This window comes from Coptis chinensis, chromosome 1, assembly GCF_015680905.1.
Source record: "Coptis chinensis isolate HL-2020 chromosome 1, ASM1568090v1, whole genome shotgun sequence".
NCBI lineage: Eukaryota > Viridiplantae > Streptophyta > Magnoliopsida > Ranunculales > Ranunculaceae > Coptis > Coptis chinensis.
The window spans coordinates 1,265,654-1,284,931 of NC_141456.1; the positions used below are offsets into that span (position 1 = coordinate 1,265,654).

Below are 19,278 nucleotides of genomic sequence, written 5' to 3' on the forward strand. Positions count from 1 at the left end.
AACAAAATAACATAAGCAATCAAAAGCAAAATTTGACTGAGTAATCAAAAGCAAAATTTTAATCAGTCATGTAAAAATTGTCCACAGCACTTTTGTATGCAGCTGTACTCATCTCAGAAGGGAATTCAGGTTTCAATAAAGGAGAGACAGTGGACAGCTCCCTCTCATCTATGTGCGAGAGGTTTGGTGCGACATTCATGATGCGTGCCCGAAGAGCCCCAACTGAATCGTAAGGCAGCCGTGTACCAGTCATCGCTGAGAGGGCCCTGCAAATTTTCCAGTCATCACTAGCATAATATGTGGGGTGAGGTGTTCACATAACACTCTGTATGCCTTGATATGACCAGATTTCTGAGCTTGGTATTTGTCCCGTTGTGGATCCCCTTGATTCTACCTGTCGTATGCTCTCTCCTCATATTTTGGGAGAGGACCATTACTGCTCGTGGCGTACAGAAAGGTTCTTCAAAATTACAAGAATCTTCAAGATATTATTGCTATTTTGGGAATGGATGAGCTCAGTGAGGATGACAAGTTAATTGTTGCTCGTGCCCGTAAAATTCAACGGTTTCTAAGCCAGCCTTTCCATGTTGCTGAAGTGTTCACGGCCTCACGGGTGCCCTGGGAAATATGTGGAATTGAAAGAGAGCATTGCCAGTTTCCAGGTAACACTAATCTTCCTTCCTGTTATCCTTAATGGAGAAAAAAGGACATTTCAGGACAATACTCGTTTAGTGGTGGATCACAGTTAAAATCCTAAATTATAAGACAGCTCAGCACGAAGCAGATTTCGATTTCAATTCAACGTTTTAAATCCCGTAGTTCCCATATGGAGAATTGTGTGGAAGTTGCATACTTGGTGAACAAATATTGCGGGAGCTATATATTTGTTTCACGTTAGATATTTTTCCCTTATAGATAGTCACGTTCTCGACGAATGCAGCTGTACTTGGATTTTACCAGAAGGGTGCCTATTATGATCCCGGTGTACAGAAAAACATGCATATGTCTTTCTAGCTAGTTCAGTGGTATACTGTTTAGCACATTGTCGTTGCAGTTATCTGTTAAAAAAATGAATTGTTCCAGAATGATGTGCGCTACTAAAATGTTGGTTTCATACCCAATTAAAATGCACGTGGACTAAATATGTCTTGTTTTAAGATCCAGGACCTTGTTGCCGTCCTTTGTGCTATGTATCTTTGTGGTTAATGTTTGATATTTTCATTGTGATTTATGGTCTTCTTTGGCGCTATGTTTGGACCAAGGCCCAAAATATCACCGATATATCCGATATATCGCCGATATATATTGTTTTTTTGTACACCGATATAGATATATTAGATATATCTCAATTGAATATTGAATCTTTTTTTTTTCCGATATATATCACAATTTTCGATATAACGATATATATCGACCAATATATACAATATATATGATATAAATTGTTGATTTTGACCAAATATTATTGACTTTGACCAATATATTGACGATATTTTCGATATAATCGATGATATTTTTTATATATCGACATACAAAACAAAATTTTGACTGGTCAACAAAAAAATATATATCTCCAATATTTTCAATATATATCATTTTTTAGATACATCGAAATATTCACCGAATTCAATATTTTGGGCCTTGGTTTGGATAGGGTGTTTTGGATGGAAAGTATGATGACCTTTCCTGAGCAATCTTTTTACATGGTTGGAGAAATTGATAAAGTATGAAACCTCTAACATAGATAAAAATTGTTGTTATCTTTAAAAAGAAATCTAATGGTCCAAAAATGTTGAGTTTTTGTAATCATTTTTTGTTAATGTTAGAGATTTCCAAACAAGTTGAAATTTTATAGAGATGATATTTATAGTGAGTATATCATATTCACAAAACATTGTGGTTGAATTTATTTTCTAGACGAAGTTTTACCTACGTACTTATTTTAAGTTAACTTAAGTAACTACTTTTTATAAAATTATGCAATTTTTTTTTGTCTGAAGGTCTAAACAATAAAGATTAACAAAATTATACATTTATTTCAATTCACAAAACTATAGTGCGTTGACTACTAAGAATTGAATATAGACTGACGAAGTTCAATTCACTACTTAAACACTTAGGGTGTGTTTGGCAACCAGGATTTTAGGGTGGAATTCATAATATATTTCCGAAAATTAAGAGTCAACCTGTTTGGCAACTTTTTATGCACTGGAATAGAAACCTCAAATCTCCAAAATCAAGGAATTGTAAGTTTCTATAGGAGTAGAAACTTGAGATTTCCATATATCCAGGAATTTTAACTACTTGAAATTGTAAGTTTTGGAATTATATTTTCAATTCCAATTCCAAAGGAAAACTTCCAAACACACCCTTAAGTCATTAATTGATACTACTATATATATATATATATATATATATATATATATATATATATATATATATATATATATATATATATATATATATATATATATATATATATATATATCTACATAATATAGTCCACAAGTCTACAACAATTCAACAAATTGTTAACTTTCTATAATGTTATAAATCTATATAACCCTACTATCATGTGGAGAAAACTATAAAAAAATTAACATTAAAAATAAAAAATTATCTTGTTTTTTTTTAAGTGAAAATTTTATTTATAATGATAACGAGTTTTACAAATAATTAGGACAAGTGTACAATAAACTGTGCCTCAAGTTCTTTCTGAATTTGTTTTTTGTTTTTTGGTTTTTGTTTTGTTGAAGTCTAACGCTTGTTTAAAAATTAAGAGTGAAAGAAATGAGGGGTGATTAGAATTATACAAACTAATCTGTTGGGTTTTGGGCCTTTGGTTATTTGTTTTAGTCTCATTAACCCATCAAATATTTATAAACACATTTGTCCCTCTTTAATAGTTTTAGACTCAAAATAAATGATAAATGATAATTTTGTAAGGGCAAAAAGATAAATAAAAAAAACGTTGGTTTATTGGAATGGTTTTTATTAGTTTTTTTTTTTCATACTATTTTTTTGTTCATTATATTTTCACTATAGTTGTGAAAATTTTGGAGTGCAGTAGTAGAAGTTTGTTTTTAGTGGCTATCCAGGTAAACAAAACAGAAATAGCGGCAACACTAATATGAAAGCTTCAAAGAGCAAAAAGTCCAAATACAATCCTGAATGAAAATGTGACATGTGCGGTACAACGTTCAAAAACAACATTGAGTACGAAGAACACTGCCCTAATTGTGAGAAAATGGCTGACAAGAAAAGATAGAGAAGGAAAAGAAGAAAAAGTGCGGAAGAACATGAGTGTTCATTAGAAAAATTACAAGCCTGTTTATGGAGTCAAAGAAGGGTGTTAAATCATGGGTGTTAAATATTTTGGAAGTGATTTAAACACTATTTTAGGATGACTATCTTTAAAACTTATTCAAGGCGGATAATTTGGTGTATTAACTCCGTCATTATTTTGTTGGAACACTTACTTCTCTTTATTTTGGCTTATTGTTTAGTATTCACAAAGTACACTTCTTTCTCTTTGTGTCACTTGTTTTCAAGAAGTGAAGTAACTATTAACCGATTGAAGAAACACTATATAAGGCGATAAGCAAAGGAACAAGAAACAAGTCTCTAATAATATGGAAGTGGCATCTAGGGTTATTTGAGATTGATCACCTAATTCCCTAAACTCCACAAATTTGGCTTCCTTTAACAGTTTTATTAAGTTTTTATTACCACTTTTGCAACCTTCATCAAGTGTAGTGTGGCCCCAGGTCCAAAACATAGTAAAATGTGACCTTGTTAAAGGGATTTCTAGAAAATACAATCTTCATAATGAAATAACTTCTTTTACTATTTTTCCCATTCTAAGTTTATTCCTGTAAGGCGAAAATTACTGCAGGTTCCATCACTATCTTAAGAAATGAGGAACTAAACATGATTCTATTCGCCCAACAACTTTCTATAGGCCATTGTTAGTCATAATGAAATCGGATAGCAAAAGATTACTACATATAAATCCTGAATCTCGCTACCAAAGATTAAAAGCATCAATAAAAATTAATTCAATGTGTTATAATGTAAAAGAGATACGTGGATATTATGAAATTAAGAAATATCAAATGTTCTACTTATAGCTAGAAATCATACCAAAAGGAACAAAGAGTAAAAAGTAATATGACTCTCAAATTTTAACCTCAAATTGTACCTGTCCTTCAGTAAAACACTCGCCCCGGCTCCTATTAACAACTTCGTCATCAGATATAACCCACCTGCGGAAGCTACATGAAGCGGTGTTCCGATGACCAAAATCAATGGAGTCTTTTTAGGAAATTAGCATCCCCCCCTCGCAACAGCCGCACAGAGAAAGCTACCAACATCATCAATCTTCAGCGATGCCCTTTCCTTGGCGAGTAAAGATACTACTCGATCATGCCCATTCTTAATGGCTTCAAATAAGCTAGGGTGTGTTCCCAAAGTTATCTGGTTGGAAGAAATTATCAGAACACTTCTAATGTATCATTTCCCAAAAGACACCTAACAAACCAAAAGAATAAAACAGACCTAGAGGGAGGGATTCAATAACATTTTGTTCAACACGTAAAGGCTTACATGAAATGCTAACGTCTACACTTCTTGAATAAGGAAAAGTGTGATATCCTCATTACCTTTTGATGCTGCAAGATGATGTTGAAAACAGAGGCTCCTATAAATTAACTGAAGATGCATTTGGTTGGAAAAACTACAATAAACATATACATACTCCTAGAATCCTAAACTACCTAGGGGAACAAAAAGTCTATGGTCCCATGGGAAATTACAAAATAATTTGAGAACATTACGTGTTTGAGCGATTCCAAGTTCCAACAGTCTCCTAGGAATCATGGATTAGGTACCCAGGTGACACTCCTACTACCAAAGAATACTTATACTTCTTTTAAGATAAAAAATTAAAAATGATGCATATATTACGAAGAACCAATTAATTAAACATCGGAATAAAAATAATGGTAAACGGACTCATACCAGAGGTGACCCTCCATAATAATCTGTCTTATTGGATCTCCTCCAACTTGAATAAAACCCGTCAGCTAATACAAATTTCCACAATAAAAAATATTGGGGTTAGTTCAATGCAGTTGCACCAAGTTTACGATTTCCCATTAGTCATTAAGGTTAATTCAGTGCAGTTCCATCTAGTTTTCAATATTTCGTTAATTACTCTTTGAGATTAGTTAATTGTATTTGCATCAAGGTTCCAATTTCTCGTTACTTACTCTTTGAGGTTAGTTTAATACATCTGCATCCAGTTTCTGATTTCCGTTAATTATTTTTCGAAGTTAGTTCGCATCTAGCATCCAATTTTCGGTTATTTATGTTTTGAGGGTAGTTCGATGCAATTACATCCATTTCCGATTTCCAGTTAACTATTCTTTGAGGTTATTTCAATGCATTTGTATCCAGTTTCTGATTTTCCATTAAATATTCATCAAGGATATTCCATCCAATTTCTGATTTCTTGGCCTGTTAGTTAATATATGATTTTAGTTTAATGCAGTTGCATCAAGTTTATAATTTTCCGTTAATTATTTTTTGAGGTTAGTTCAATGCAGTTGCATCCAATTTTCGATTTCTCGTTAATTGTTTTTTTAGGTTAGTTTGATGCATTTGCAACAAGTTTTCGATTTTCCGTTAATTATTTTTTAAGGTTTGTAAAGTGCAGTTGCATCAAAATTATGATTTTCCGTTAATTATTCATTGAGGTTAGCTCAGTGCATTTGCATCTATTTTTTATGTTTCTATATTCATTAATTAGTCTTTAGATTAGTTAATTGCATTTGCATCAAGTTTCCGATTTCTCATTAATAACTCTTTGAAGTTAGTTTAATATATCTACATCTAGTTTATGATTTCTGATTATTTATGCTTTGAGGTTAGTTCGATGTAATTTCATCCGGTTTCTGATTTCCCGTTAACTATTATTTGAGGTTATTTCAATACATTTGTATCTAGTTTCTAATTTCCCGTCAATTATTCTATGAGGTTAGTTCAATGCAGTTGCATTTGGTTTTTGATTTCCTGCTAATTATATTTTGAGGTTAGTTCAATGCATTTGCATCCAGTTTCTGATTCACCGTTAATTATTATTTGAGATTTGTTTGATGCATTTTTGCATACCGTTTCCGATTTCCCGTTAAATATTTTTCAAGGATTTACATCCAATTTATAATTTTCCATTATTAGTTATTCTCTGATGTTAGTTTAATGCAGTTGCATCTAGTTTGTGATTTTTAGTTAATTACTTTTTGAGTTTAGTGTATTTCATTTGCTTAAAGTTTATGATTTCCCGTTAATTACTCTTTGAGCTCAGTTCAATGTATTTGAATCCAGTTTTCGATTTCATTTTAATTATCCAATGTGGTGTGTAATACCAACTTTCCACTTATCCATTTGTAGTGTCATTGCAAACATGACATAAACATAAATTATGCTTGATTTACTATATGGGATCAACAAAGATTATCCAACTCCCAATTTTCCGTTAATTATTCTTTAAATTATATACTTGACTCACTATGTAGGATCTTCAAAGATTATCTACGAACGGATTCTTGTTATATTAATTATTCTGAAAAATATATACAACTATATATGCATAACTATACAAATATTATATTGATACTCATTCAAATTTTTTATAACATGAAAACCCCACGTACTCTCTATTAAAAAAAAATAACTCACCATTGATAAAACCCTTCAACTTCATTTGTTGTTTAATAATATAAGTTTGATTAAAGTTTTGTGAGATTGTCTAATAAGACGAAGTTCATATTGAAGTTACTTGAATAGCAAGGTGTTCCCAATTATACAAAAAAAAAATAAGATAAACACCGTTTTAAATACAAAATTATACTTATCAAGACATTCTCACAACATATAATACAATTATATTTTGAAGTTAGTTCAATGCAGTTGCATCCAATTTTCGATTTCTTGTTAATTATTCTTTGCAGTTAGTTTAATGCATTTGCATCCAATTTCCTACTAATTATTCTTGGAGCTCAATTCAATGCATTTGCATACAGTTTCTGATTTCCCGTTAATCATTTTTTGAGATTAGTTTAATACATTTGCATCCAGTTTTCGATTTCGTTTATTATCGATGAGGTTGCATTTGCATATAGTTTATGATTTTCCGTTAATTATTGTTTGAGGTTAATTCAATGAATTTGCATATAGTTTCCTATTTTCCGTTAATTATTTTTAAATATTAGTTTCATGCATTTGCATCCTGTTTCCAATTTATAGTTTTTTTTTAAGGTTAGTTCAATATAGTTGCATCCAATTTCCAATTTTTCATTAATTTAATATTTTTTCGAGGGTTAGTTCAATGCATTTGCATTCGGTTTTCCAATTTTCGATTGTCCACAATTATTTTTTGATTGTTTAGTTAGATGTATTTGCATCCAAGTTTTGATTTTCCGTTAATTATTTTTTGAGGTTAGTTTAATGCATCCAAGTTTTGTACCAATATTTCGATTGTCCATTAATTAATTTTAATAGTTTATTGTTTAATAATTTTGCATTGTTTGTATCCATGTGCATCCATTTTTTTCGTTAAATATTATTTGAGGTTAGTTCGATGCATTTTGCATCTATTAGGTTAGTTTTTTCTATTTCTCATTAATTGTTCTTTGACGTTAGTTTCATACAGTATTATATATATTTTAAAATATTTGTCGTTATTGGGTTTTTTTTTTTTTCATTTGTTATTATATATTTTATGATGTTATTTTTTGTATAATTTAATTTTCCAGATGTAATTTGTTTTAGTTTGGTTTGGTTTGGTATATAATTTATTTAAGCCCAACGTCCACTTTAACTAAATCAATAGTTATATAATTTATTTAATCCAATGTCCGTTTTAACTGAATCTCATTATTCCACTAAAATTATAAATTATAAAATTCATAAATTTAATTAGAATATGTCGTAATTATTGTAGCCTGTGATTTTTGAAATACTTAACTATGACTAAATGTCTAAATCCCACAGTGGATGACACCTCAAATTGATCCAACTTTATTTGTTAACCTATATATATAGTGCATACAATACAATTTTATTTGTTTTTGGTGTACACTATTACTTATTTTATAATTAGTTTAATTTTTTTTTTTTTTTTTTTTTCCCAGTCACATGTGTGGTTAACAAATGCATAAAGTAAATGCTCAAGCAACTCAATTCAATTTTTTCCTTTGTTATTTTATAGTTTCATTATCATTTTATAGAAAGAAACTTTGTTATGTTAAACTTCACCTGAGATTAGTGTGGAAACTATTCTGTGGTGTAAGGGTTTTAAGAAAATCATTTTTGGTTCAAAATATTATTTTTAGCATTTTTTTTTTCCTGTAATTAGCTATATTGTTTAGGAAAAGTTGGAGACTATGAAACTCTAGATGGGATTGTTTCTTTATTTATATCATATTTTTTATAATTAGTAATAGAGTTTAGAAAAAAGAAGTCTTCGTGAATGCTCCAAAAAATATATTGGTAAGGGTATAACTATAATATATATCTAAGGATTTGGAATTTTTTTTTTTTTTCATAATTAGTATTAGAGTTTACAAAAAGTTGGAGACTCTATGAAACCTGAAAAATAGAGTCAAGAGGGTATAGCTATAATATATATCTAAGGACATATCAAAGTCAACCCAATTTGAAACCTCAAGAAACATATTGCATTTTCAATTGAGCATAAGTGTATAACTATTGGGTCAGGTCTATTTCAGGAATTCCAGCTAGAATCCATTTAGAGAAGTTCACTCTCTTTCAAGAAAGAAGAGAAATTTGGAAATTTTGGTCATTCAAGTGAATTTTTTTTGCTAAATCTCCTCCACCAGCCTCTCTCTCTAAATTTATTGGGATTCTTTGTTTTTTTGAATGAGGGACAAGTATCCTAAAAGTATCCATTACTCGTATCGATATCATACCCGACCCGACCGACATGGGTACAATGACATTTTAGGAGTATTCGTGCTTCATAGCCAGCAACACAGCCAACTAAGAACATCATTAACACATTGTTATAATGTGTTTCCAATGTGACAGTTGACAATTTATTTAGCAATTTTCATCACCAACGCGTTGTCAAATCATTGTTTTGATTTTAACAATTGTCAAATCTAGAACCAAAATGGTGAAGAATATAGAAATGTTTTGCACGAGACAACTTGACCCATCCAAGAGTGGGACGGGACTACTTTTGCCATCTAGATTTTTTTTTTTTTTTTTTTAATAAAAATTTCCAAATTGCTCGATTTTGTACCGTTGGGCTTTTAGACTGTTGGACTTTTGTAATTTGGCACGGGACAACTATTCCCGTCCAAAATTAAAAAGCAAATTTTGCCCAAAATGCGTTGGTTCTTCCTTCGTTTTAGAAAATTTGAAGTACCAAAACTGCTGAGGTGTCACAACAAAAAATAGAAATGCCTTGATGATGCTCTAAAGACTAACCAAAAATATAATCCGTGAGCCTAGTGAACTTTTGAGGTCGGTTTGAAAAGCCCCACTAAAATCCACTTCGTTGGTGTCTGTCTGTACCCCCAAACCAATAAATAAATAAATAAATAAATATATATATATATATATATATATATATCCTCCCTCCACATTTTCTCTCCTCATCTCACCTCATCTCACTTCTCTCTAATTTCTCATCTCCCGGCCACGAAAAATATTGGGTTCCAATATCTCTATTCCCGCCCATCGAATCTTCTTTGGAGAGAGGTCGATCTTTCTTGTTTTGATTTCATTGAAGAAAAAAACGTTAGCCCAAGTCAATTTATTCGGTTAGTCTTACGTTTTCCCTTGATGCTTCTGGTGATGATCTCCTTGTAGTTGCAGAGAGGTACTTTTCACTTTTTATTTATTTATTTTTAATTTGGAGAGGTATGAGTTAAAATATGTGACACTCCATGATCCCTATGTTACAATCACAAACTATTGGATATTGTTTGAAGATTTAAAAGAAGTCATTGGTAGTTATGCTTTACTGAGATGCACTCTCCAAGTCTCTAACTAAATCACTATTACACTAACGCTCCAGTAAACAAGAATGAAATGTCCAAAACTAGCTAGATACAATATCAAACTATCAAGTATCAACTATTGCTAATTGTCTAATTGTCTAATAGAGAAAGTTTTATTGCATACATGCTAGCTCTGTAGGTCACAAAACAACACTCTTTCCTTCTTGAGGGCTGATGCCAATTGTACTTATTACGAATAAACAGAATGCCAATCGTATTTAGTACTTCTACCCAAAAACAAATGTATATATGGAACTTGGAAATAACTAACTTATAAAACTTGCTGAGTTTTATTCTTGTACCATTGTGTTATGCACTTTTCAGGTGTCTTGGTCTCAAGCATTTCGATATAAAAAATCCGTCATCATCTGGATAACAACTACACTTTCTTAGTTAATCTAGACCATAGATAAAAAGTGTTCACTGCATGATTGTCTGTGTGTTTTGTTAGGCTCTGTTCACTTTTTCTGATTTACTTATATGTGTTTCCGCCTAAGGGACCAAGTTTGTTTCCCATGTGTTATATGTGTTATGTTGCTCTTCCGTTTTATATTGCAACTTCTTCCGTTTTATACTCCGGTCTAAACCTCCCTTGGTTGGTTGCATTCTACACATACTACTTGCTCATTAATGCATAATAAAAATATCAATTGTATTAGTTTGGGAGTCCCTAAACATCTTGTTCTATTAGCTTTTTGTTAGCGTTACAAATGTTAATACACGACTGTTGGTTCAAGTAAGCAATAAAATAACCATAGCAAAAATATTCAATCAATATTGTTACACTTGAATAAACTAGACAATGATATAGTATATTTTTCTTAATTTATCTGTCTAATTATCAAAAAATTAATCAAGTTGTGGAAATAAATAAATAAATATAATATATATAAAAAGAGTACCAAATAAATGATATACTACGCTCACGCCCTCACTGCAATACAGTATATTAATAATAATTAAAAAATATTTAGTGAATATAGTCAACATGTGAAGGAGAAAGGCAATTTCACATAAATTACAATGAGACAGTCACTAGGGTCCACTACTTAAAAATAGAAAGCCTTGTTTTTGTTTTTTTTTTTTTTTTCAGTTTTTGCTTTTCTGGTTAATTTGGTAGTTCTATGCTTCTATCATAGTCACATGGCTTAGTTTTTGTACTTCCTAAAATTTAATTATCTCCACTTTTGCTAATCACATACAGTAATCTCATTTTGTAAGAGTTAACTGTAATTTAGTAGTTTAGTTCTAACTTCTAAGAGTTCACGGACTGACCAAATTGGCTCAGTCGAACTATCTAGAAGAGACTAGAACAAGTCAAGTATAACCTTGCCTTGAAGATAAAGTCAGAAACCAAATCAAAGTCAATGAAAAAGTTAAAGGCTGAAAACTAGCTATTGGAAGTTCGGAACTATAAACAGACCAGTCTCTTTCCATTTCATCCATACAAATAGTGAAATATATATAAAACAAACCACAACCTATCTTCTTCTATCAAAACCTCAACCTGGTTAACTCAGATAAGATCTCAAAAAACAAAAATGGGTGCAACTGAATTACTTCCGAAGGAATATGGTTATGTGGTATTAGTCCTTGCCTTTTATTGCTTTGTCAATTTCTGGATGGCTATTAAGGTAGGTGGAGCAAGGAGGAAATACAAGGTGCCTTATCCAACTCTTTATGCATCAGAATCTGACAACAAGGATGCTAAGCTCTACAATTGTGTTCAAGTAAGTTAAATTTTCAATCTTTGTGGGTATTTGATCTGTTATATATATTGTTAAGGCTTGATTGTGAATTATTTTTGTTGGGCAGAGAGGACATCAGAATTCTTTGGAAATGATGCCAGTGTTCTTTTTGGTGTTGGGTCTTGGTGGACTTCAACATCCTACTGTTGCTGCTGCTCTTGGATTGGTTTTTACCGTGGGTCGGATTTTCTACTTCATAGGTTACTCCACTGGTGATCCAAAGAACCGTATGAAGGCTGGGTATGAAATTATGAATTAAATCGTTTTAATTTAGCATCATTTTCATCAATTGTCAACTTAGATGTAGCCTTGCTTATTTCAGCTAACCGTTACTTAACACTGATATTAGAGGGTACTGAATTAGGTAGCAATCTTCTAGGTATCATGTATTATGGTTTGGGAGGAGTTTTATTGAACAAATCAATTAGAACGTTGTTATCACTTTGCATTTTCATCACATAGACATTAGTCGAGCTTTGATGCCTACAGTCACATTTTTCTACTTGAATTGATAGTTTCTTCCTCGCACTTAACTGAATTGTATTAACTTATATTTGTTGTCATATTACAAATCACTGAACATGAGTTTAGCACTACTAATCAGTGTTGAGTTGGTTACTAACGTTAGAACTTAGAATGCCTATTGTAATTGTGTTATAAGATCTTATTAAGAACAACATGATTACCTACTACTAGTAGTCTAGTAACTGTTCCCTTCTGATTACCAATAATAATAATCATAAATAAAATAATAATCCCTTCAGTTTTACTTATTTCTTACAACAATTACTCTGAATCCTGTTTGATGAATTGGGGTATTACTTTTTGCAGAGGAGTCAGTTCTCTGGCTGTTTTGGGGCTCATAGGCTGTACCATTTCCTTGGGGGTCCATCTTCTCCTTTGAGAAGTTTTGCAGGGCTACATCGCTGAAGTGTATTCTCCTTTCTTTAGATCAATGTACTTGTGGATACGTGATCACATAGGACTTCTTCCTATTCTATGTATCTGAATTTCTGAACTTGTTTTGCCAATTCAGTGATGTGTAATTGTCTGTATTTTCATCTTATCTTAACTTCTTTCATTAATAACTGCTTTGGCCAATGTGTTTATGGTGTCATCACAATTTTTGCAGTACTATGAAATAATGTATATTGAGCCAATTGAGTACAGTATTTGATTACTTGGTGATGTAATGGACTTGGAGGATAAGTCGCCAAAGTTTCTTTGTAGATGGAGTGATTAGAGAAATTGATATCAGCTTCTAACTTTGAGCAAATTACCGCCTATCAAGATTTAATACACGGGAAAGAGCACTAGGTCGTGACGTCGTGTGGTGTTTTGCTGATATGCATGAGGTGCAAACTGCACAGCAATTAGTACATTTCATTCACAATTGAATGTGTGCAAAAACTGACATCATCTAGGCAAGTAGAACAGTTTCATTGATCATGTCTAGAATTAGAGGCTCAGAAAAATAAGAAATGCGAAAAAAATTAAATTAATAATTAATTTCTTAATTTCCCTCTGCCTACGCTGGTTTCTTTTACCACTGGACATCTGATTCTCTAGAAAACTGTGGAAACTGAAGAAAGGTACATGCTAGTATGTTACTTGGAACCTTCAAAATTCAAACACATCAAGAACTTAAATTGAGCAACTCGTACACAAATTAACAAATTGAATGTGTGTTTGCTGGGGTAGCACAACTGGTCCAGCCTTGGGTTTGATACCCGGCCAGCGGAAAAAGTGAAAATTGATATTGATTAAACAAATGGTAAGACATTGACAAGGTTGTACATAAACTTAAAAATATATTAGCAATCAGGAAAATCGAAATATGCAAATTAAAGATGAAACATTTCCGTGAATTTGGGTTGAAGATCTTTATATTTTAAGAACATATATCGTTCTGATCCAAAATCGTTGATGCATAGTGATTCTCCTAAAATCCTCTTTCAATTCACAATAGGATATTAATCCATTGTTTCCATCTTTTTTATCATAAAATCTCTCTTGTTATTCTTCATTTTCTCTTTCATAATTGAAATGCTAACTTATTGGGTGCAAATATTTATCCGGATGACTTTCACGTTTATCTCAATCCTTCACCAATTAATCTCTTTCCTGTTTTCTCTCTCATTTCCCTATTTTTTTTTCTCCTTTATTAATTAAGGTAGTTTTTCTAGTATATTTAATGTAAAACTCGCTACCTTCAGTTCAAAAACTTATATAAATAGGTCATTATGTTTTTGTATCTTAAGTGTTAGAAAATTATAACACAAAATTAAAAATTAAAATAAAATAAAAATTCAAACCGTTCAAACAGTTCAAACATGACGAAAGTTTACATTGTCCTTGTTCTCTTAATCTTGGCTTCAGGTTCGGTCTCTCACTCTTAATTTGTGCATTTTGTGATATTTACTAATTGTCTAGTATCTCTTCCTACTTTAGAAGTTAAGAGTATGAGTTGTTTTAACACTTCTGTCCATATTTGTTGATTGTATTTACTACACAGTTGAGTTGGCAACAGGCAGAGCGGGCACAACCTATACTTGCACAGAACAGCTTGGGTATTGCAAGGCTGGCGATCTCATACAGTGTATGTGGAAATGCTACGTGAGCCGCGGTAATGACGCTAAAGCTGATTGCACATGGCCTGACCAGAGATGCCTTTGCACCTATGACAGTCCCGATGTTAAATGTCGTAGCGTAGAAGTTGAGAGTGAAGTTGCCGATGCACCCACAAATTAGAATTTTTGTCAACTATTCAATCATTGTAATAAGGCTAAATCTATGGTGCGCAGATCGTATGGTGTCAAATCTGGGCCATTCATACCAAGAGGTGCGTGTGTATTGTATGGCAAAAGTACTGATCCAAAGGTCCATATTATCTGCGCACCATACATCTCGCGCACTGAAGAAGTGCTCTTGTAATAAAGCCTAAATTCTTTACTCGAACAATTTAGAATTTTAGATAATATTGCTAATTTGGTAATGCACTAATGCTGGTCTACAACTATAGCAGCCTAACATCGTGCTATGGCAGAATTCATACTTTTCAATTCAAACAAATAGTGGAAATTAAAGAAAGGAACGTGTTACTTGAACCTTTGACACATCAAGAATTTAAATTGAGCAACTTTGTATACAAATTTAGCAAATTGAATATGTGAAAATTGACATTTACTAGACAATTCTTAAGACATGGAACAATTTCGTTGATAAATTTGTACATAAAATTAAAAATATACTGTCGACAAATGCAAATTAAAATATGAAATATTTCCCTCACCAGTCACCAATGGTAGACTACATTTAATCATTTACAACGGTACCCTAATAACAGCACCGTTCCAATCGAATTTGGCATCTTCACATTGAAGGGGATAGTTAGAGGCAAGATCTTTATATTTTCAGGAAACTTATTGTGGATATGATGCGAGTGATCCTTGGAACAAAAAAAATTCTCTTTCACAGTAGGAAATAAATCCATTATGTCCATCCTTTTTTTATCATAAAATCTCTCTTGTTATTCTTCATTTTTGCTATATGTATTAATTTATTTTCCCTTTTTTTTCTCGTTTTTTTTTTTCTCGTTTTTAAGGTTTAAAAGGTCGTTCTGTTTTTCTGGTAGATTTAATGCAAAAACACTTTGTCTTTGTTCTCTTAACCTTCAGTTTAAATAGGTCGTTCTGTTGTTGTACTTAATTTAAAGCTCATTCATAATAGTTCATAACATAAGACTCGCTTTAAAAAAAAAAAAAATCAAACATGGCAAAAGTTTACTTTGTCTTTGTTCTCTTAATCTTGGCTATTAGTATTCGTGTTCTCTCCCAGTCTCCCCTCACTCTTAGTGTGTGCATTTTGTTGTCTGTTTACTAATTGTCTAGCATCTCTTCATGCTGATAGAAAACTTAGTGGAGAAGATTTGAGGATTAGAAAATGAACTTTGATTTCATTTTCTTGAGTAAAACTATTATTGTGAGTTCTCTTTATATACTTACAAGAATGTACAACCTGTCAACTTTAGAAAATGAACTTTGATTTCATTTTCTTGAGTAAAACTAAAACCAAAACATAATTACAACTAAAACCAAAATATAATTAATTGTGTTGACATGTTCAATTCTCATTGAGTCTTTGACTTTGTAAACTCACTTGATCTTTGAAGCTAATGTTTCTCTTATACACCCCTCAAACTGAAGGGAGAGGATTATCTTGAAAGTTTGTCTTTGAGCAACTTGAATCGGTGGAAGACAATGCTTTTGTAAAGATGTCAGCTAGCTGATCCAATGTACAAAGATATCTGACATCTAGTAGCTTGGCAGTAACCATTTCCTTGATAAAATGGTAGTCTACTTCTACATGCTTTGTCCTAGCATGATACACTGGGTTTGCAGAAGGTGCAATTGCACTAATATTGTCACAAAAGACTAGGGGAGGTTTCTGCAAAGTGTAATTGAGATCTTTGAGTAGAATGCACATCCAAGCAATTTCTGCAGCTGTTTGAGCAAGTGCCCTGTATTCGGCTTCAGTTGAAGATCTGGCTACAGTCTGTTGTTTCTTTGCACTCCAATTGATAAGATTAGAACCCATGTAAATGCAGAAGCCTGTTGTAGACCTCCTATCAATAGGGCATCCAGCCTAGTCTGCATCAGAATAAGCACATACTTCCTGTGTACCTTTCTTGAATAAGAGTCCTTCATTTATAGTACCTTTTAGATACCTTAAAATCCTCTTGGCTGCTGTCAAGTGTTGAACTCTTGGAGAATGCATATACCGCACACCCGATTTATTAATCGAAAGATATATCTGGTCTAGTCCAAGTTAAGTATTGCAAAGCACCTACTATTGATCTGTATTCACTAGGATCAGCAAGAAGAGGAGTGGAGAAAGGATCCAATTTAGTAGTAGAACAGGGTGAGTTACATGGTTTGGCATCCTTCATATTGGTTTTCTTAAGAAGATCAAAAGTGTACTTGGCTTGGAAAATGAACATGGAATCTTTGGTTCTGTTGATTTCAAGACCTAGAAAATAATTTAAGTCACCAAGTTCTTTCATAGCAAAAGATGATTTCAACTCACCAATGATTTGATTAGAAACAGACAGAGAATTTCCCGTGATTTGATAATATCATCAACATAGACCAGAAGAAGGATGATAGTAGATTGAGTTCTTCTTATGAATAAAGAAAAGTCGGCTTTTGAAAAATGAAAACCAAGACCATAGAGTGCATGTGTAAGTTTTTCATACCAAGCACGAGGTGCTTGTTTTAAACCATAGATAGACTTGTGAAGTTTGCAAACATGATGTGGTTTGGTAAGGTCAACAAAGCCAGGAGGTTGAACCATATAAACTTCTTCTTTGAGGTTTCCATGCAGAAAGGCATTACTGACATCTAGTTGTTTCAAAGGCCAATCATTTTGAAGAGCAATGGATAAGATAATTTTGATGGTTGCAGGTTTAGCTACTGGGCTAAAGGTTTCAGTAAAATCAATGCCTTTTTGTTGATGATAACCCTTAGCTACAAGTATGACTTTTAGTTTATCAATGGTACTATCAACTTTGTATTTGATTCTAAACACCCATTTGTTTCCAACTAGATTCATACCAGGATGAAAAGGTACAAGGGTCCAGGTATTTGTTTTTATGAGGGCATTGAATTCAAGAGCCATAGCTTCTCTCCATTTTGGGTCTTTGGAAGCTTGAGTATAACAAGTAGGTGTAGTAGGCATTGTTTCTAGTTCAGTGAGAAGAGCTTTAGGTAAGGGATGTTTTGTTGACTTTGAACTGGGTGAAAAGATGACTTTAGGTTTTGAAATGCCATTTCTGGATCTTGTTGTCATTGAATGAGATGTAGGTATATTTGGTAATGGATCAATACTTGGAAGTTGTGTTTGTTCTTGACTGCTGGTTAATTGTTGAGAGTTATCAAAAGTTGAATGTTGAGAAGTTGATTGATATTCTGACATTGGAATATGTGAAGAAATTTGAGTTGGATTTGGAGTAGCTGATAAACATGGAGATGATTGATTTTGAGTATCTGATGCATTTAGAGAGTTGTCAGAAGAAAGTTGTAAAGAATGAAATAAAGGAATGTTCACAGATGAAGATTTAGTAGGAGTTGAGGCTGATTGTGTAACTGATTGAGAACAATAAGTGGTTTTGAATAAGAATTCTGTTTCATTGAAAATGACATGTCTTGTAAGATAGACTCTACCAGTAGGTACATCTAGACATCTATAACCTTTTGAAGTTGTACTGTATCCCAGAAAGACACATGGTTTTGATCTGAATTCAAGTTTGTTTTTAGTGTAGGGTCTAATCCATGGAAAACATGTACTTCCAAATGCTTTCAGAAAAGAGTAGTTTGGTAGTTGGTTGTAAAGCTTTTGATAGGGAGATTTGTTTTGAAGAATTTGGGAAGGGAGTCTGTTGATTAGATACACAACAGTTTGAAAGACTTCAACCCAGTAAACCATAGGAACCCCTGAGTGAGTCATTAGAGTTCTTGCTGTTTCAACTATGTGTCGGTGTTTTCTCTCTACTACTCCATTCTATTGTGGAGTATACGGACATGAAAAGAAGTGTGTGATACCAAAGGTTTGAAGGAAGTTTTCAAATATATGACTTGTGAATTCACCACCAAAATCAGTTCTGATGGATTTTATTCTTGTCTCAAAGAAATTTTCCACATTGTTCTTAAAAACAAAGATTACAGTATGAAACTGAGATTTATTGCAAATTGGATAAAACCAACAAAACCTTGACCAGTCATCTACAAGACTTACATAGTACTTAAAGCCTGAAACAGAAAAAATAGGAGAGGGCCCCCACAAATCAATGTGGACAAGTTGTAAAGGACCAGTAGTTCTTATTTGAGAAGAAACAAATGGAAGCTTGTAACTTTTGCCAAGTTGGCAGGTGGAGCAGAAAGTTGAGTTGTTTGAAGAGCCTTCAAGAGTGAGCTTTGTGGTAGCTAACACTTGACTGAGAACTGCTTGAGCAGGATGTCCCAATCTCACATGCCACAAGGAAGAAGGTGCTTTTGTGCAAATGAAGGCAGTAGGAATTTTATTGTATTTGATGCAGGACTTGAAAGAGATAGGATAGAGCCCACCTTCAGTGTGCCCTTGGAAAAGTGTCTTTTGTGATGTAAGATCCTTCACAAAGAAGTGAATTGGAGTGAAGGTGATGGAGCAGTGATTATCACTAACAAACTTGTGTACAGATAATAGATTATGTGATATACTAGGTACATGCAATACTTCATTTAACTTGAAACTAGACAGAGGTGTATTAATAAAGGCAGAACCAGTGTGTTGAATATGCAAACCTTCACCATTGCCAACAAGAACCTTGTCTGTTCCATGATAATCTGAGTACATTGAGAGATTAGACAAGTCTGAGGTCATGTGATTAGTAGCTCCAGAGTCAGCAA

General features: G+C 32.7%; 1 protein-coding gene across 1 annotated transcript; it reads left to right on the plus strand.

Moving 5' to 3' along the window:
- Window positions 1–11,240: 11,240 nt before the first annotated feature.
- Window positions 11,241–12,937, plus strand: LOC147521110 (microsomal glutathione s-transferase). The gene is made up of 3 exons (XM_086591775.1): window positions 11,241–11,818; window positions 11,904–12,076; window positions 12,668–12,937. The coding sequence occupies exons 1-3, from the start codon at window positions 11,630–11,632 to the stop codon at window positions 12,738–12,740; spliced, it is 435 nt and encodes a 144-aa protein (XP_086447901.1). The 5' UTR covers window positions 11,241–11,629; the 3' UTR covers window positions 12,741–12,937.
- The last annotated feature ends 6,341 nt before the right edge of the window (window positions 12,938–19,278 follow it).

What these genes read in the sequence shown, in the direction of transcription:
- LOC147521110 (XM_086591775.1), top strand. Translation starts at nt 11,630, where the DNA reads ATGGGTGCAACTGAATTACTTCCGAAGGAATATGGTTATGTGGTATTA. An exon ending in AGCTCTACAATTGTGTTCAA is followed by an intron (nt 11,819 to 11,903) that starts GTAAGTTAAATT and finishes TTTGTTGGGCAG; the next exon opens with AGAGGACATCAGAATTCTTT. An exon ending in AAGAACCGTATGAAGGCTGG is followed by an intron (nt 12,077 to 12,667) that starts GTATGAAATTAT and finishes TACTTTTTGCAG; the next exon opens with AGGAGTCAGTTCTCTGGCTG.